The following is an 18728-nucleotide window of genomic DNA, read 5'->3' as shown; positions in this document are numbered from 1 at the left end:
GTCGAGGGCCGGGGCTTCCAGCACCTTGTGGCCCTGGCGGGGTCCGCCATCGTGGCTCTGTCACCTCCACGCGGCCCTTTCCCCTTCCTTCGCACAGACAAACGGGCCTTCTTCATCATCTGCACGTCCGAGCTGGGCCCCCCCCAGATCTATGAGCTGGTGGCTCTGACGTCGTCAGACAAGAACACGTAAGAATCGAGGGGCCAGGGCGGCGTGTGTGAGCGGTGGGCAGCGAGGCCGGGCCGAGGAGTGGAGGATGGGGCGTGGGCGCGGGGCGCGGGACAGGGAGACGGGGCAGGCGCAGCGGGCTCGCGGGACCGCCGTCCTTGCCCCCGAGGGGTCTTCCACGTGGTCAGTGGTCCCTTCCTCCTCCCTGTGCTGGGGTTCTTCCTCTTTCCCACCAAGCGCCTCCGCCTCCGGGGTCATCACCCACCCCTCGTTCCCTCGCTGCCGCCACACGAGGCAGCTCGACTGAGTCAGCGTCTCAGCGTCAGGCTTGTCACCTGTGGGTCTTGCTGCCTATCTGGGGGCCGTTTAAAGACAAGGAGCAGGCGGGGACCACTCGGCCCGGAGCACGGCACAGGGCCGCCGTGGGTGGCTGCGCGCGCCTGTGGGGAGGGCTGCCTGTGGGGGGCGTGCCCGGCCCTGTGTTTACCACCGGCCCTCTCTGCCCCTGCTGAGCCACAGGTGGATGGAGCTCTTGGAGGAGGCCGTGCGGAACGCCACCGGGCGCCCCGGAGCCGCCCCGGCACCCGCCCATCCCCCACCCCCCGGCGCCCAGGAGCCGGCCCACCAGAGCCTCACGCCCAGCAGGTGCTCACCCCCCAGGCCCCCAGTCGTCCCCACACCTCCGCCTCCAGTCCCTGCCTGCTCCCCCCCAACCTGGCCGTCAGGGAGACCACGCCTGCGCCGGGGTGGGGGGGTATAGAATCGGGACCAGGAGACGCCGGCCAGCGCCCACCCTGCTCTCCAGGTGGCCGACCCGTGGCAGGTGCTGAAGCCTGCCACCTCCCTCTGTCGGACCATCCTTCACTGCCCGTTGTGACGCGGGAGGCCAGGGCGGCGTCTGAGCTCACCCCTCCTGGCTGGCGTCAGCAGTGCGGCAGGTGACCTCTGGGGGTCTGTCCCCGCAGGGTGGGACTGGATGGCTCGGAAGTGTTCCACGGCGAACCAGGACCTGAGGAGCTGTCTGGAGGTGTGTCCCCGGAACCGTCCTTGTGGGAGCCCACCGGGCCATTGTTGGTGGGACAGGTCAGGGGGTGGTCGGGTGCGGGTGCGGGGTGATGGGAGAGGATGTCGGGGCCAGAAGCGTGAGGTTTGGATAAGAACAGAGAAAGGACTGAGAAGGGGGTCCAGAAGGGGAAGGAGAGCAGACCTGAGCCAGTGCGGACGAGCTCACTTGAACAGAGGCCCCCACCCCGGCTCTCCGGGTGACAGGCGTTCTACAGTGGGGGTGGGGGCCCCGCCTCCTCCAGCTGGGCGTTTCCATGGAGAAGGCCACACCCGTGGGATACCGTGGGTAAATCTCCCGGTGGACTCCTCACCTCCTTCGGGTCTCTGCAGACGTTGCCTCTGCGGCGACGCGCCTTCTGTGGCCTTGCGGCTGCAGGTAAACGGCGCTCCCGCCCGCCCCCTCCCCCTGGCCTACGCGCTGCCGTCGTCTTTCCCACAGTGCTGTCTCCTTCTAATTCGCCTGGAGAGCTCGCTGTACTGTGTTACCCCTCTGTGTCTGTCCCCTAGAGCTTAAGCTCCACACCGGCAGGGAGCTGGGTGTCATCCCCGACATCTGCCAGGGGTTCGGGACGGTGTCTGGTTGTAGTCATAGTAGGGGTCCACTAAACATTCGTGGAATGAGTCCACGTTCTCAGCCGCTTGAACCCAGAGCTGGGTGTGGATGGGGTCCGCCCACAGGTGCCTTCCTTCCCCATCCTTATGCTGTCCTCCCGCCCAAAGCAGGCCCTGGGCCACAGCAGAGGGTCAAGGGGAAGCACCCGGTCCCGCTAGAGGATCCCGAGCAGGAGGGCAGCATAGAGGAGGAGCTGGGTGCCTTGTCCCACCCTCCCGCAGCCCTGGATGCAGAGAACAGGGGCCGCAGGACCAGGGATCCCATCCTCCTGTCCCTCCCAGGACCTCTGGTTATGGAAGGGCTCGCTGATGCAGCCCTCCAAGATGGTGAGTGCCTTCTGGGCCCCACAGACCCCTCTACCCTCCACCTGCTGGAACGCTGTCTCCGGCCGTGCTGGAGGAGAAGGGACGCAGAGCCCCTTGTGACCCCCTGTCCGCTCCGGGTTCTGCCCTGTGGGGGAGGGGAGCAGCGGCCCTGGGCGTGGCTGTGCAGGGGAAGCCAGCACCTTCTCTCCCTCCAGTGGAGAGCCTGCGGCGCCTGATCCTGTGGGGCCTGCTGCCCGGTCACCCCGCGGAAGCACAGGCGTCCGGAGAGCCCGAGGCCGACCGGACACCCACGCCTTCCCTCATGAGCAGCGCCTCTCAGCCCCGCGACCCCGGCTCCCCGGGGCCGGAGAGGGATCAGCCAGAGCAGGAGGACACGGCTCTCTGTTCCCTGGAGCATCTGCCCCCACGGGCCAGGAATTCCGGGATCTGGGAGTCTCCCGAGCTGGACAGGAATCCAGAGGAAGAGACTTCAAACACAGAGGCAGCAGGAAGCTACAAAGTTGTGAGAAAAGGTAAATCGATTGGGATGTCCACTGGGGAGACGGGTGCCCGGTTCACTGAGGTCGAGGCAAGCCTCCCAAATGGCGCTTTGTCTGGGAAAGCGCGTGCACAGAGGCTCCCGGATCCCGGGAGGAGACGCCGACACACGAAGGCTTCGGGGTCGGGCAGCCGAGGTTCAAAGCCTGTCACCTAACATCCATGTGGCCTTAGGCAAAATCGCGAACCCTCTCTGAACATCAGTGTGTAACGTGAGGGTGTCACCTGGTGCCCGGCACAAACCGGCTGCCCACAAAAGCCCCCGCTAGCATTCTTCACGGACGACCCAGGCCTGAGGAAAAGATGAGGCTCTCTTTGGGGGCCTCAGACCCGGGACAGGTGCTTACAGCCACCCCCTGCAGCTGGTGGTTAGTAGCTGTGGTGAGGCGCTGGCAGCATGGGGGGGGGGGGAGGGCACACGCCACAGGACGAAGCTGGGGGTGTGTGGCGAGCCATCGTGACAGTGGGAGAGCGCCCCAAGTTGCGGCCCCGTGGGCGGTGTCGAGCAAGAAAGCCCAGACCGGCCAGGACAGGGGCTGGGGACGGGTTCGGGCAGAGCTGCAGGCCCGAGGGAGGAGGGAGGGGACGGGACGTGGTCTGAGGAGGGCAGCAGGAACGATGTTCACAGGGCTGCGGGGTCCTGTCCTCCCGGCGCTCCGCTCCGCCTCCCATCTGCCCGAGGCCCGCCCTCTCTCCTGGGTTTCCGGGGGCTGCCCTTCCTGCTCTGTGCTTCGGTGAAATGGTGGATGGTTTCTCCGCGGCCCCCGGGCGTCTGCGTTCACGGTGTTCCCCCTTTTCTTCTCCTCTCCCGCTGTCTTCCGCCGCCTCCTCTTTCCTTCTCTCCTGGTGTCGGCTCTCCCTGGTGGTGGTGCTGGTCCAGCCGAGGTGGCGGGTGCCACAGCTGTCCCCACGCTACCCGAGAGTGGCCAGTCGGGGCCTGAGCCAGCCGAAGCAGAAGGCGGAGCCGAGGCTGCGGGTAATGAACTTCGTGGAGCCGGAGCCAGGCTGGGGCTGGAGCGTGGGGCCTGCGGGGCCAGAGCCGGGCTCTGGGAGCGGACCCCCTGCTGCAGGGCACCCCTGCCACTGCGTCCTCCCTCCCCCATCAGGCCTGGGCCTCTGGGACTGGGCTCGGTGAGCCGGTGCCGAATATGGTGGGGAGCGCACGCAGCCTGGTGCCCGCAGCCCCGCGTCCTTGGCCTGACATCCTGAGCCACACTGCAGTGTCACTGTGGAAAGAGGCTCACGTGGCCTCCCAGGCCCCTTGGTGTCTCCCCTCCTCCCCGCTCCAGCGGTGTCTGAGTCCCTCCTGGAGCTGAGGGGTCTCTAGGACTCTGCAGATGGGCGCAGGGGCTGTGTCAGAGTTCATCTAGAGCTCTCGATGGGGAGATGTGGCGGGGAGACGTGACGGAGCCTCCCTCCGCTCCTTTTCCCAAGTGCCTGCGGCCGGCCCTGCCTCCTCACCCCCCTTCAGGGACGGGGAGGCCTTCCCTAACCTCCGCTGCTGGGCACCCTCCCTCGGCGTGGGCCAAGCTTGGCCAAAGTGCCACCCAGGAGGCTTTCTGGAGGAGGGGGCCTTTACAGGGCTGGTGGGCAGCGTGAGGCCGCCTACGCCGCGCTCACCCACGGGACGGCAGCCCTGGCCCCTGGCCGCGCCAGTCCACGTGGGGAGCGAGCACCCAGGGCGACGGGGTTGGTCTCTGCGTCCTCTGGACCAGCATCCTGACCTCCCCGTCTCGCCTTGGGGACAGGGAACTGTTTTTACGTCAGCATGCCAGCGGGACCCCCAGACTCAAGCACCGACGCCTCGGGGGCACCCACAAGCCCCGCCCAGCCCGACAGCCTCCCTGACTGGCAGACGGAGCCTCGGCCCTGGTGCCAGGGCGGCCGCAGGCGCCCCAGCCGCTCCCCGCCCGGCCTGGCCCTCAGGGACGCGAGCAGCATCTTCCACACCATCGAGCAGCTCACCGTCAAGCTCCACAGGCTCAAGGTGAGGGCAGGTCCCCAGACCCGTCACCCTCAGGGCCCCGACGCAAGGGACCCGGGTCACACATCGCCCTGCTGTCTTTCAGGACATGGAGCGTGCCCACAGAGAGCTGCTCAGGTCCCTCGGGGGAGACTCGTCTGGTGGCACCACACCCGTGGGCAGTTTCCACGCAGAGGCGGCCAGATGGACAGACAGCTCCCTGTCCCCTCCGGCCAAGGAGCCCCTGGCCTCAGACTCCAGGGACAGGCACCAGCCGGGGCCGTGCTCTGAGGACGGTGAGTGTGGCGCTGCCCTCTGGGTACCCACGCAGGGGAGAGGGAGGAGGGCTCTGTGAAGGGGTCTCATCACCCCCGCCCGAGCACGAGTAATTCACACCCTCAGCTTCAGAAAGGGATCCTTCCAGGGAACCCTCACAGAAGCTCCCCTAAAAGTGGAAAACTTAGTATCGAACTCCGTTTCCTTGGATCAGAGAGAGGATGGGTCTCCCCCCTCGAACCAGATGGGGTGGGGGTGGGGCCAGCGCGTAGCCGCCCACGGACTTGGGAGCAGCAGCGGCCACTCCCAGGCTCTGGGAGAAACTCCGCTTTCGTCGCAAAAGGCTCCAGAGGACGCGCTCTCTTGAGCTCGGGTGCCGTGCAGGTGAACCCTAACAGGGAGGGTCACCCCAGAGGCCGGCCGCTCACTGCCCTCGTCACCCCCCCCCACAGGCTCCGACACACCCCTAGAAGAGTGCACGGCCCACGCAGCCTCGTGCCCAGGACTCTAACTGTCCAAACACCACATCCTCCGCGTCCCCACTCCCCCCGGGGACTGGCCCGAGGCAGGGGCACAGGGCAACGGGACCCCAGACCTCCGCCCCACAGTAGAGGCGGTCTAGCCGAGACCCCACAGGAGACCCGCATGTCCCTTGGTCCGCTCAGGTCCGGGTCAAATTTCATTGTGTTCCCGCCTCCCCAGCCCCGTCCACGGCCTGGCGCCCTGAGCATGCCGGCTGCACCCAAACGGCCCCCCAGACACGCAGGTGGCAGGAGGAGGCTCTGTGTACGTGCACTTTCTTCCTCCCCTCCCCTCTTCGCGGGACCCCGGGGCTGGGGTGGGGTGCCCGCACCCCTGCCCTCCTTGTCACTTTGGTTTCCTATAAATATGTATGTACCATACGTGCATCTTGCTTTGTAAATAACCGAGCGGTTTCTGTCGTCGGGGTGCCGGAGGCAGTCACAGAGGGCAGCTTGTGTCCTAACAGCCCGGCCCCGGGAGGGTCAGAGCTGAGCACGCCGGTCCCCCACGGGCAGGAGGGTGTCCCAGCCCCCTTGGCCTGAGAGCCCCGCCTCTGCGGCCCAGGCCAGAGCTGCTCCCTCCTGCGGTTCTCTTCAGGGGGATTCCGGACCCCACCTCTGTCCTCCCGTCCCCACCCTGTCCCTGTAGAAAACCAGTGTATCAGGTACGGCCCTGAAAACTGGGCCCCAGGAGGTGGGGTGGGGGTTTGAATGCCGGAGTCCCTGAACCTAACCCAGGACCCTCCCCAGGGGCCCCACAGCATTGGCCCCTGTTGCCGGGCCAACCCCCCACCCTAATAAAATATACACACTGTGCTAGGTGTATATATACATATATATATAAATATATATATAATATATAAAATATAGAGATGGAAATGACTGTTTTCCTGTTAAAATAATGTATACTCTTTCTTTCTTTCATGGTTAAGATTTTTTTTTTAAGAAAAGTTAAATATTCTTCAACCGTGGTGGTGTGTGTGTGATTTCTGAAACTGCTCTGATGAAAGACAAGGTGGTGCTTCTCAGGATCGGGTGGAGGGAACAAAAGGCAGCCCCCGCCCCTGGCGTCGAGGCCCCAGGCGCAGCTCTGGCCAGGGTCTCCCCCAGCCTCTGTTGGGGGTGCAGCCCTCAGGGCCAAAGAAGCCACGGAATGTACCGCACACACAGGCAGGGGGCCCAGAGCCGGGGGACCTCGGGCAGGCCGGGCTGGTCCTCACTGCCCTCAGCCCCCGCTCCCTCCCACGGGCCCTGGCAGCCCTGGAGGCCGCATCCCCCAGACCTCCTGCCTTTCGGACTTCATGGGCGGACCAAGGGACGGCTTCTCTTGCCACTCGGTCTCCTGGTCTCCCTCCCAGACCCAGCACGCCCTCCGTGCCGGCCTCATGGGCTTATGGTGCAGCCGGCACTGGACTTCCTACGACACGGTGCCTGGGAGCCGTGAGGGAGGACTGGAGAGGCCAGCCAGGTCCCCTCCGAGCACCGGCAGCATCCCACGGGTTATCTGTTCCATAGGTGCTCTCACCTGAGGCAGCACTGAAGGTAGAGATGGGGGGGGGGGGAGGGGGGGCAGCTCTGAGGCTCCTCGGCACCCCCGCTTCCTGCCACGCGGGCGTCCCTGGTTTCACACCACCCACCTCCACAAGCCATAGCTTTGGGGTTTGGGTGGAGGGCTTGGCCTTTACTATGTAGATACGGAGACAGCGCCCTCTTCAAATCAGCCGCCAACTCCGCATCCTCTATGGAGTCCTTGCCTCCTGTGGGCGACTGCCAGCTGCAGAAGGAGTGAGGGCCTGGAGCCCTCCCCTTCCCTGGGCCTGTGCGAAGGGGTTACAATCCCTGGGGTCCTGCGGGCAGCACGGAGAGAGCAAGCCGGAGGCAGGCCCTGGCCCGCCCAGGCTGGAGGGGCCAAGCTCAGCCCGGGGAAGAACCGGAAAGCCCTTCAGCCACTTCTGGCCGCGAGACATGAACAGACTCAGAGTCCAAGCGTTCCAAGTAGTTCTGGAACGGTTTTCAGACAATCTCGAGGGGCAACATACAGCAGTGGAGTTTGCTAGCGATCGAGATCGCCCCCGGGGAGGCCAGCCCACCACGCAGGGACCAGAGATGCTGCGGCAGCCCTACGGCTCCGCCTCCGGGAGGCAGGTGGGAGGGGCTAGGTGGTCTCCTCCTCCCTGGGCTTGGCCTTAGTGACGGGGGCCCGTGGCAGCATCAGCTCCTGGATCGTCGTGTACGCAGGACATTGTGGGGAGAAGCAGTTTTTCTGGAAGAGTGAAAGGAAGGGGACGGTGGACAGAAGGGATGCAAGTCAGTCCTCCGGCAGGACAAAGCTTCCCGGGACAAGGTGGGTTAGGGGCCAGGGGACTCACCGCCAGGGACAGCCGCAGCAGCCCCACTGGGCCCTTGGACGGGCTCTTGGACTTGGAGAACTGGGCCTGGTACTGCACGGTGGCCAGGAAGCCCTCCAGCCCCACCTCTGTGATGCGGTTTCCTGGGAGAGGGAGTGACCCAGGTGGCCCCACTGCACCTGTGCCCCTCCCACCCAGCCCCTCACTTCTCCTCCTCCTGCTCCTCCCCCCACACCCACCCTTTCTCCCTCTTCCCCACCCCCCCACCCCCCCACCCCCCCCGGCCTTCCTGCCTCGTTCTCCCGCCTGCCCACCTGGTTTCCCGCCTGCACTCCAACTGCCAGGCCCGCGGCCCGACCTACTCTCGCCCCAGACCCTGTGCAGGAGGGCCTCCACCCTTATGACGGCCAACCAAGGGAGGACCGTGTTCTGCCCCGTGGGGTTGGGGGGGCACCCCCAGGGCAGCACGGGGCCCCGGTGGCCTCACGGCAGGAGGACAGGGGTGCTCGGCAGACATACGGAGGAGGTTAAGGTGCAAAAGGACCTTGTTCCCAGGCACGAAAACCTTCCCGTTGCGGTGCTCCACCGGCTCCAGGAGCGGGTTGACCGTCTCTGTGGCTTCAGCAACCAGCTGCTAAAGCATAATCCCAATTGCAGCAGAGTAGAGGGAGCGAGCCCCCAGGCCACCAGTCAGTCAACATACATGCTTTGGAGACCAGCTATAGGCCAGGCTCTGTCCTAGGTGCTGGGGATACAAAGACACAATAAGCCCACGCCCTCCAGAAGCAACACTGGGGGGGGGGGGGGGGGCGGGGAGCCAGAAGGGGAAGGGGAAGGGATGGGCAAGCCCCGTGGAGAGAAGCTGGGGTGTGCGGAGCACAGAGGAGGCCCCCCGGCCCCCTCTCCGGGAGCAGGTGGCCCCTGTGCTGAAGCTTGCGGGGCGTGTGACGGTTACCAGGCAAAGAGGGGGCGGAAGGTGTTCCAGGCAGAGAAAATGGCCAGAGCGGGAGGCCTGAGGCGTGGGGGCTTTCCCAACAACCAGCCAGCGCGAGGAGGGCCCAGCGCTGGAGACCGAGGACGACCCATGGACCCGGGGCAGAAAGGCAGCCCCCTGGGGCGCCCGGCTGACTCCGTGGGGAGGAGCCTGCGTGCGACTCTTGATCTCAGGGTCCTGAGCTTGAGCCGCACGCACGTTGGGCACAGAGACTACTTAATAAAACAAAACAATGTTTGAAGGCAGCCCAGCCCCTCTCTACCTGACCTTCCTCCTTGGTAGGATCTTGTGTCGGTGCCAGAGAAAACTCCCAAAAGAGGGGAGGCCCCTCCCTGCCTAGGGCAGGAGGTCTGATGATAGAGACAGACCCTTGGACAGCTGGAGGGCTGGGGCTGCCGCGCGCTGTGGAGTCAGCCCAGAAGGTTCCGAAGTAACGTGGGAGCCTCCCCAAGTTGAAAGAGAAAAGGGAGGCTCGGGCGGCAAAAGAAAAAGGGGCTCAAGGAGCCGAGCACAGGGTGGGGCAGCGCCACGAGAGCCCTGCCTTCCCGGGGAGCTGACAGGGGCACAGGGCCAGCGGGACAGTGTGGCCATGGCCGTCCGGCTGGGAGGGAGCAGCCTCCTCCAGCCGGACAGAGAGGGAGCACTGAGCTCTTCCCCACCCGGCAAGGAGCCCGGTTGGGATGGGACGGCGGTGGGGGGGGGAGGGGGGGAACCAGAGACCTTTGGGGCAGGGCCAGGCAAGCACTCCAGGGGGCCAGGCTGCCACCACACCCCCCACGCCCACCACCTCTCCCCTACCTCCGACTCCAGCAGGAAGCTCCGCTTCTCTTTGCTCCCGGTCTTGGGCCCTTTCCCCTTGCTTGTTTTCTGCTCAGGGATGGTGACCTCTGCAGGGGGCAGGGGGTGGGGGAGCCAGAATGCACAGGGCCCACTCCGGAGACCGCCCAGGGGGCCCCGGAGAGAATGGGCCCCGGGCGGGGGGCGGGGGGAAATCTCCTCACACCAAGGGTTGGGAACAGCCCAACAGCTGGAGGAACCACCCTGGCCAGGACGACGGTCCTGGTCTCAGAGCAGTGCCTTGGGGGCCCCCTCTCTTGGTAAACAACGTGGGGAGTGCAGCGGGCCAGGACGGGGCCACATGGGGCCGGAAGGACATCACCAGAAAATGCACGTGGAGGCGGACACAGGCCTCCCGTCCAGCCCCCGCCGGCCCTCCCCCTGCACGGAAGAGGTGCCTCAAAGGGGCACCAGCACTTACTCCCCTTGCCCGACTTCGCGGGGTCTTCCTTCTTGGGGGTCCCTTGCGTGGGCGACTGCCCTGACCCTGACTTCTCCTCCTTCCTCACCGATTCCTGGGCAGCCAGTAAGGACGCAGATGGAACCCGCCTCCCTGGGCAGGACGGAGCCCGGCTGGGAAGGGGCCCACGCGGGACCGTCCACGGCCTTCCTCCCTCCAGCCCAGTTCCCCCAGCGCCCGCAGCACACCCACCCCCCCTGACTTCTCCTTCTTCTTGCTCAGGCCTTTCGGGGTCTTGGTTGTCTGCGTCTTGTCTGTCTTTTCCGTCAGGGCAGCACTGTTGACCTGTAGCAGCAGGTTCTTCTCACGGTCCGTTTTGGAGTCCCCAGGTCGGGAGGAGGAAGGCTGCGCTCACAGAAGGGAGGGGAGGAGAGGGGAAGGGAGGGGAGGGGAGGGGATGGGAGAAGCAGCCAGCACCCCTTCCTCGAGGAGGGGTGAAGGGAAGCCCGGTGCCCGGCTGGTGGCGGGACTTACCGCACCCCCGCGCCATCTCCCCGCCTAAAAGCCGAAACTGCGCGTTTGGGAGTCCCGGGGGTGCGGGGGAGGGGGGTGGCGGTGGGAGAGGCTGGGGGCTCAGACTCTCGCGTCGGGAGGGAAAACAGTAGACTTTCACCGAACTAAGGCAGGTGCACCGCGCGCCCTGTCCCGTGCGACCCCGCGACAGAGCTGCGGAGCAGCCGGGCCGCAGGCGAGCACGCGGGCCGCGGTTAGGGAACGCGCCCCAGGTCCCGCGCTGTGGCCGGCTGCTCGGGGCGGTATCTAGTCCTTTCTCTCGCCCCGCAGGAGAGGCTCCGCGGGGAGCGCAGACCCGCTAGGCCTGGGCGGGGGGGGGGGGGGGGGGGGGGGGGGCGCTTCGGGCGGGGCCGCGGGCGCCGGGGGCTCACCGATCGCGAGCGCTCCTGCGTCCCTTTCTCCAGCAGGAGGCGGCGGCGCTCCACCACCTCCGTGTGCGTCAGCTCGAAGGGACGCAGGACCTGGGGCGAGCAGCCCGCGGTCAGACGCCGGCCGGCGGCGGAGGGGGGGGAACCCCAGCCTCTGCCCCGCCGCCGCACCCACCTCGGCCAGCTTCAGGGCGCCCTGGTCCTGGATGCGGTTGTGCGCCAGCGACAGCCAGAGCAGGGCGCGGTTCAGCCGGAGGCCCTGGGGCGGGGGCGCGTGTGAGCCCGTGGCCCGGCCGTCCCGCCTCCGCCTCCAGTCCCCGCTCCCCGTCGCCGCCGGTCACGTACGTCCGCGATGTAGCCGGCACCCGCGTCCCCGATGTGGTTGAAGGCCAGGTTGAGCGAGACCAGGGTCCGGTTGCAGCTGCGCAGCGTGGACAGAGCCTGGCCCAGCAGCTGCGCGCCGTGGTCGTCGATGTTGTTGTTCCGCAGAGACAAGTGCGCGATCCTGCGCGCGGAGGGAGAGCAGGCTGGCTGGGGAGCCCAGCGCAGAACTCGGCGCGTAAGGAGGGCGCAACGGTCCGAGGGCGGAGGGGCAGGAGCGGAGGGTGCCTGGGGGTTTGTTAGGGGGCAGGACAGGGTGGACCAGGGCTGACCCGGTCCGGGGGACGGGCCCTAAGAAAGGGGGGGGGGGAGGTAAAGCAGTCTCACGGGCTGTCCGCGGCCATGAGCTTGTGATAGGACTGTTCCGGCAGCGGGTTGCCCTCCAGAGACACCTTCCTGAGGACGGGGGAGATCTGAGGACCTGGCGGCACCACTGGGGCCAGAGGAGGGAGGGGGTCCGACAGGACGTGTGGGTCTCTGGGGAGCAGCTCGGAAACAGCCCAAGAGTGGCCCTCCCTCCCGGGTAGGAAATTACACGGACAGTTCTTTAGACTAAAAACCCACAAGTGCTGGGGGGCCCGGGGGGGGGGGGTTCGGTCAAGCGACAGACTCTTGATCTCGGCTCAGGTCTTGATCTCTCAGTTGGGGAGCCGGAGCCCCGCATCAGGCCCTGCGTTGATGGGGTGGGGCCTGCTTGGGGCTCCGTCTCTCCTCTCTGCCCCGCCCCCACTTGTGCACAGGCACACGCTCTCAAAAGAAGTATTAAGATGTTTTTTTAAACATGAAAATCCGTAAGTAGCCATGTGAATGGGGTCACTCATCAGCGCTAGTGACCGGTGGTGAGGTGGCCTGTGAAAGGATTTCGGGATCCCACCTTCCTGGTACCCATGCCTGGTGTAGTCCCCCCACCAGTGTGGCTGGACCCAGTGACCCCCTTCCTACTGAATGGAATATGGCACAAGTAATGAGGTGTCCTTCTAGGTCACAAAAGGACCGTGACCCCTGCGTCGGGAGCTCTCTGGCCCTCTCTGGGATCCCCTGCGGGGCAGGGGGGGCATCCAGACGGCCAGACTGGCCCGGAGAGCCCTCCCTCCTACTGCAGCCCCATGGAGGCGGCCACTAGGTCAGCTGGGAGGCAGGTGCTCCAGCTCCAGCCGCCAGCTTCCTGTGGGCCCACCGGGCCACCCCCACCACCATGAGGGACCATCCCCCCCCCCCCCCACACACACACACACCCTGGGCAGGGGGCACCCAGCTCGTCCACACCCGCACCCAGGTCTATCTCACAGAAACCGGAAACCAATAAACTGGTGTGGCTGTAAGCCCCCACGTGACACGTAGTGTGTACCTGATTCGCGACCCCCACAAGCCTGGCTTCTCCCGCAGCAGCAGCGGCAGGTGCTGGGAGAACACAGGCCCTTTTCCAAGTCACGACGAACACTGAACTAAGGCTAGAAGTTTCTCTACTTAAAAGTGCTCTCCCACGGTTTATTATCACGGGAGATTCATTACCTTTCGGGTTGGCTCCTCCTTCACCTAAAGGTCATCACGTTCATTTTCAATTATTCGCCCGCGGCGATCTGACTTACTTTGGTATCTTAAGAGGAATCCCTAGGTTTGTCTCCGGTTCCCATGATGGAAACAAATTAGGTTTCCTCCGCTGAGGGAGACCCAACCCCGCCCTGCAGGAACGTCCCACCGGCCACCAGGGGAAGACCCCAGAACGCGGAGGGTGTGTTCTGTGAAGCAGGATAAACCAAGGGTGCTGGGGAAGCCTCGAGAAGGAGTGCGAGGCCCCACACCTGTAGCGACACCGCCTCCCACCTGGCCCCTGCCCCCTCCATTCCTCCTCCACAACTCGGCACCACCTCCTCCAGGCAGCCCTCCTGTCTCCCCGCCCAGCAGCCATGAAATGGGGTGGCCCTCTTTCTCTGCCCCCACTCCCTGCCCCACCAACCGCCACAGTGCCCACGCGGCCCTGCAGCGTCTGCCCTAACCTCTCCCTCCCCCACCGATGCCGGAGGAGAAGAGCCAGCCCTTAGTCCCGCGTTCAACCCCAGGCAGGAAACCCCCAGGGAGAGCATGGGTGGTCGTGGTGGCGAGGAGAGGGGTCGGGGCCCAAAGGCCTGTCTCTTTAGGCACTGGCGTGGCATAAAAGGGACCCCCTCCTTGTCACACTGGAGCTTCTAAACCTCCCTCCCGCCCCAGGGACGCCACCGCCAGTCTCCTCCCCAAACTGCTCCCGGCCCCCCCCGCCCCCCGCGCCAGGTCCGTCCTGGGGCCCTCCCCACTTGCCCTCCCGCCTCTGACCTGAGCGTGGGCGCGCAGAGAGGCAGGAGGGCGATGAAGGTGCTCAGGGTCTTATCCGTCAGCCCCACCTTCCACAAGCTGGACTTGGGAGGTGCGGAAGCCAGCTGGAGCCTCACCCCCTTCCCCGCGTCCCCTCCAGCCACACGGTCTCCCGGGCGCCCCTTCCACCGTCCCGGGCCTCCCGCGCCCCTGCCCGCGGCTCTTTATCCCCCGCCCCGGCCCACCCACCCCGTGCCCTCACTTTATGGCCTGCAGCTGGCTGAGGGGGGGCAGACATTTGGAGAAGATGCCCAAGATCCGCTCCTCGACCCTCCAACCTGTGGCAGCAAGAGGAGGGAGGGGCCTCAGGCCCGGGCCAGGGGGGGTCCGCGGTGTGGGGGGGACTGCGGGGCGGGGGGGGGGGGAGGGTGCACCGCCGGGAGGTGGGAGGCGGACTGAGGGCGGAGGGGCACCGCGGGGCCGGGGATCGTCGGGACTCAGGTCCAGGGGGCGGGACAGCGAGGGGTGGGGGGCGGACCCGAGGCGGAGGGGCACCGCGGGGTGGGGGAGCGTCGGGACTCAGGACGAGGGGAGGTCCGCGGGGTGGGGGGCCACCACGGGGCGGGGGGGGGGGGGCGGACTCGGGGCGGAAGGGCACCGCGGGGCGGGTCTCAGGCCTGGGGAAGGTCCGCGGGGCGGGGCACCGAGGGGGGGCGGGCCCGGGGCGGGGCTCACCGCGGATGTAGATTTCCTTCACCCCCTTGTCCTCGGGCTCCAGCTCCACCTGGATCGTGGGCCGGAAAAACACGTATTTGCTCTCCAGGCTGTTAAGGCTGCAAGATGCCGACAGGCGCTGATCGTCTGCAAGGCAGGGGTGCAAGGAGCGGGGTGAAGAGGGAGGAAACAGAAGCGCTGGCCCAGGGCGGCCAGAGGGCAGTAGCCCCCAGGTGTGGCCGGGCCAGGGTCGCCGAGGGTTTGGGGAGGAAGGCGGGAGACTCGCCCGCCTCCACACCCGCCACTTGGAAGCCTCCCCTCGGCGCGCCGCACCCCTGCCCTGCGCCCCCCAGCCTTTGACCCGCCCAGCGAAGGGGGGCCACCCGGCAGGCCCCCTAGGGGCTCCCCTGGCACTCACTCACCCTGGGCGGGCTTTTCCGACATCGAGGCGGAGGGGGACGAAGGCCGGGTGCGGGCGAGGCCGAGTGACGACCTTGGGGAAGTCCGTGTAGCCCGAGCGCGTGCAGAGCTCGGCGAAATCCGTCTCGAGGACCCCGGTGCACTGGTATTCCTCTGCGGGGCGGCGGGAGGTGAGGACGGCCGGACCCGCCGCCGTGGCCGGGGGGGGGGGGGGGTGGGGGGGGGCAGCAGAGAGCAGCGGGCGCCCGCGGGGACCCACGGGGACCGCTCCAGCGACGCGTCCCCAGGGTGAGCCGCCCGGGGCTTCGGGCCCCGCGGCGGCTGGGCGCCCCCCTCCCGGAACGGCATCCTTACAGCCAGTGTTTAACCTAAGATGCGTGGTAAAGACCGACGCTGAGGACACTTGAGGGCAAACCGCGGGAAACCCAGACCCGGGAGAAAGGGGGCTGCCGGGCGCCTCCCCTCTGCGCTGGGGGCTCCACCCACCCACGGGTCAAGGCCGCTTGCGCTGCGCTCCTCGCCCCGGGGCAGGGGGGCGCTCCACCTCCCACAGTGTCCCCAGCCCGGCCTCCTCCCGTGCCCCTTGTTTGCTGGGACGGCCCAGGGTCACCCGGGGAAAGAAGCCCAGGCCCGACCGACGTGAGCCCGGGAAGGAAGCCAGGAGCACCTGTCACCCCGCCCCCACCCCACACGGACACCGAGCTGCCGCAGAGCCTCGGGCTTTTATTTACGCAGCAACGTGTTTATAGCACTTGTTCGTTCTGAGTGCTTTAGAAATATCACTTCACTCAAGACTCCCATTCATTCAGACCGACGCTCCCCACATCCCATCCTGAGGGCTATGCAACCTGGAGTCCTCAGGGACCCCAGCTCTTTCCCGCTTCGCCATGGGCATCCCAGGAAGAAGTGGTTCCTGAAGATGGGAAGGGCTGTCCCTGGCGCAGGGGAGAGTCTGGAGGCCGAAGGGTTGGCCCGGTGCCAGCCTGCTCTTCCAAGTGCTGGCAGCCTGGAGCCGGAGCCCCCGAGGCACCACCACTGGCCTGTGCTGAGCCGGAGGAGAACCGGTGCAGCCGACCACCCGGGAGCCTGCCCGGAGGCCCAGATGGTCTGGAAGCAGGTGCTCAGAACAAGTGGGGACGAGACAGGTTCTCGTGGCAAAGGAGTGAGACCGGGGGTGGGGGGGGGGGGGAACAGGGGCACAAGACACATCAGCTCCAGGGACAAGGCGATTGAGAGGAGGCTCAGGGCCCCAGGGAACCCCCTTGCACAGCCGCCTCCTGCACACCACCTGCCTTCCGGGCTGTTCCCCCTGCTGGGGGAGCCCCTCACCCCTTCCTCCCTTTGCTCCCACCACCCTTCTCTGTAACAGAGATTCTCAAACCTGAACAAGCCAGGAGAGCCAGTCAAAACAGTTTCCTGGGCTACTCCCCAGAGACCCTGATTCCGAGGGCCAGGCGGAGTCTGAATTTGCATTTCTAACAAACTGACAACAAACCGGTGATGCCTAAGCTACTGGTCCAAGGCCGGCGGCTGAGAGCCTCTGCTCTGGAGCCGGGCTGCCCAGCAGAACTTCGTGGGCACATGGAAATGCTCTCTGCACTTCAGGCAGCCTTTACCTGGTGGCCAGTGAAGCTCTAAAGGGGGCTGGTCCCTGCTCCGTCCCTCCCACACTCCCTCCTCACGCTCTCGGCTGACCTTGCCTTGCACTTCTTGAGAAACAGAAGCCACCGGATGGGGTTTCCACTAAATCTCTAAACCTTCCTGCGGCCGCCGTCACTCTCTACCCGGCTGGAGCCCTGAGCCCCGCATCTGCCCCACCACTGCCCTCAGTGCCACTCCATGTTGCCCTGGGCGGTCGCCATCCCCACTCTCTCCCACCTGTCAGCCTTCTGCCAGCTGCTCCCCCCCCCACAATACCTCCAAGTGCTCCACTCTTCCCTGCACACGCTCCCCGCTGCCCCAGGGGAACCTCTTTCCTCCCCAGGCCTTAAATACACCGGACATCAGCAGCTCCCAAAGTGCCAGCTCCAGCCTTCCCTCTCTTGGGTGCTCCGGACCCAGGTGTCCGGCTGCCCAGCTGACGTCACCCCTTGGGGGACTTCTCCGACGTGCCCTTGCTTCAGGCTTTCCTGTCTGCGTGGATGGCACCTCAACCCACCTACTGCCGAGCCCAGAAACCTGGGAATCATTTCTCCCTTCACTTCCCACCCGAGCCGAGACTCCACTGGTTCTTACGGCTTCTACTTGGGAACTATTTTTCCAAGAAGTCTAACTCATTCTCCCTCGCTGCTGTATCCCAACTACCACTGTCCCCCGTGTGGACTGGCGAAATGCCTGGATTCACCTCCCTGCCTCCACACTCTTCCCTTCCTCTCCACTGTTTATGCAGGACGGTGCGGGGCGGGGGGGGGGGGGGGGCGATGCAGCTGGGTTCCTACCTGTAAAACATTCTACATTGTCTTGTCTCTCCTTCTGGAAAATGCTCTTTCTCCAGCTCTCACAGCTCCCCACCCCCCAGCCACCCTGACGAGGAGGCAGCCCCTGACCAAATTCTGACTATCAGAGCCTCTTCCCAAGTGGTTTTCCCGTGAGTCCAGGGAAAGCAAGCCCCAGCCCCGTCCCTCTCAAAGTGGATGGATTTGAATCAAGGAGCCTTCCAACAGGGGTGCCGGCTGGCTCAGTTGGTAGAGGGTACATCTCTTGATCTTGGGGTCATGAGTTTGAGCCCCACGTTGGGTGTGGAGCCTACTTTAAAAAAAAAAAAAAGACTTCCAGTAAATTCCCCTTTGTGGATCATTTATGTGGGCTGGGGTTCTGTCCCTTGCCACACACAGAGCCACACGCTGACTCCTCTGGTTTTCTTTCCCCAGAGAGTGTGAATGGACCCTGTGCATCTCCGCATCCAGAAAGTAATTGTTGAATGAATGAGTAAATAAAAATCAACTCAAAGTCACCTCCTGGTAGGTTCCCCTCCCCGCACCTGGTGCCCCCCCCCCCGCCCCGGGGCCTTCTTCTCATACATCTTATCACACCTTATCCTGTTTGTCAGCGTCCCAAACCACAGGGTGGGTTCTTTAGGATCGAGTTCGATTCAGAGCTGTGCCAAGTTGACTTTCAAGAGCGGGGCTGCGAGAACCGTGATCTGTACGCCAAGATGGAGCAGAGAGCTGGGCACAGGGGTGCACAACGTACCCTCGTGGGATCAACAAAGGAATTTGCAGTTTACAAAACACCTTCCCACCGCCAGCTCCCTTGTTCCTCACACGTCCCATGTCCGCACTACACAGATGGGTGCCCGGGGCCACACGCCTAATAAGGGTCACCACGCAGGAGCTGGTTACACGCACCAGCTGAACACAGCGAGCCTCAGCACCGGAGCTCCCACGGCGGCCCCCGGCTCGCCCGCCGCGCGCTCCAGGCCGGCGCTGCGCCCCGCACAGCGACCATGCCCACCCGCGCGCCTACCGGGGTTCTTGGGCTCCTCCTCGCCCACCGGCGGCAGCACGAGGACCTGCTTCTCCTTGGCCCCGCGATCCCCCTTCTTGGTCACCGTGCCGGACGACTTCTGGGTCCCGGGACGCGGGGCCCTGGGGGAGGCCCCGGGCGTACTCGCCTCGCCGGACATGCCGGCGCCGTCCGCAGCGGCCCTGGGACGGCCCACGCGGCGCGGAGGCGAGACGGGACTCTGTGGGGCTCGCCCTGGGGGAGGACTGAACCTGGGGTCTCTATTCCGCTGCCACCGCCCCGCCGCGCCCGCAGCGGCGTGGTCTCCGCGTCCCTCTCCAAGACGACGCGCGCGGCGGGAGGGCGCAACAGTTACAGCCGCGGGCCCGGGAGCCCGGGGGCGGAGCCAAGGAGAGAGCGAGGGGGCGGGGCGGGGCCCGAGCCGGCGAGAGGACCACTCACAGCCGCGGGCTGGGGAGCTCGGGGGCGGG

At 65.9% G+C, this 18728-nt stretch overlaps 2 protein-coding genes across 11 annotated transcripts in view; one reads left to right on the top strand and one right to left on the bottom strand.

Annotated features, from left to right (window-relative positions):
* ARHGEF11 (Rho guanine nucleotide exchange factor 11) overlaps positions 1-6435 on the top strand; it is an 87073-nt gene extending 80638 nt beyond the window's left edge. For 5 of the 10 annotated variants that reach the window (XM_019431295.2, XM_019431299.2, XM_019431292.2 and 2 more), the window contains 9 exons: positions 98-188; positions 688-813; positions 1134-1195; positions 1954-2172; positions 2367-2684; positions 3590-3685; positions 4458-4696; positions 4779-4968; positions 5401-6435. In XM_019431295.2, the coding sequence (XP_019286840.2) occupies positions 98-188; positions 688-813; positions 1134-1195; positions 1954-2172; positions 2367-2684; positions 3590-3685; positions 4458-4696; positions 4779-4968; positions 5401-5459 (1400 nt within the window). In that variant the 3' untranslated portion in view covers positions 5460-6435. The remainder of the gene's footprint in view (positions 1-97; positions 189-687; positions 814-1133; positions 1196-1953; positions 2173-2366; positions 2685-3589; positions 3686-4457; positions 4697-4778; positions 4969-5400) is intronic. The other 5 variants (XM_053908850.1, XM_019431294.2, XM_019431293.2 and 2 more) reach the window with 3 other exon arrangements.
* A 694-nt stretch (positions 6436-7129) lies between these two features.
* LRRC71 (leucine rich repeat containing 71) lies at positions 7130-18602 on the bottom strand. Its single transcript, XM_053908851.1, is given in 16 exon segments — positions 7130-7732; positions 7839-7960; positions 8337-8448; positions 9610-9698; positions 10070-10163; positions 10301-10453; positions 10993-11082; positions 11165-11248; positions 11335-11494; positions 11698-11766; positions 13681-13758; positions 13922-13997; positions 14395-14520; positions 14796-14829; positions 14831-14946; positions 18259-18602. Coding segments are annotated over 16 exon segments (1671 nt in total). The 5' UTR covers positions 18419-18602; the 3' UTR covers positions 7130-7624.
* Positions 18603-18728: the final 126 nt, after the last annotated feature.

The sequence above is a fragment of the Panthera pardus genome, unplaced genomic scaffold, assembly GCF_024362965.1.
Source record: "Panthera pardus isolate Hobbes unplaced genomic scaffold, ASM2436296v1 HiC_scaffold_21, whole genome shotgun sequence".
NCBI classification, from domain to species: domain Eukaryota; kingdom Metazoa; phylum Chordata; class Mammalia; order Carnivora; family Felidae; genus Panthera; species Panthera pardus.
Note: the sequence above shows the minus strand (reverse complement) of the source record. Positions and strands in the feature narration are given on the sequence as shown.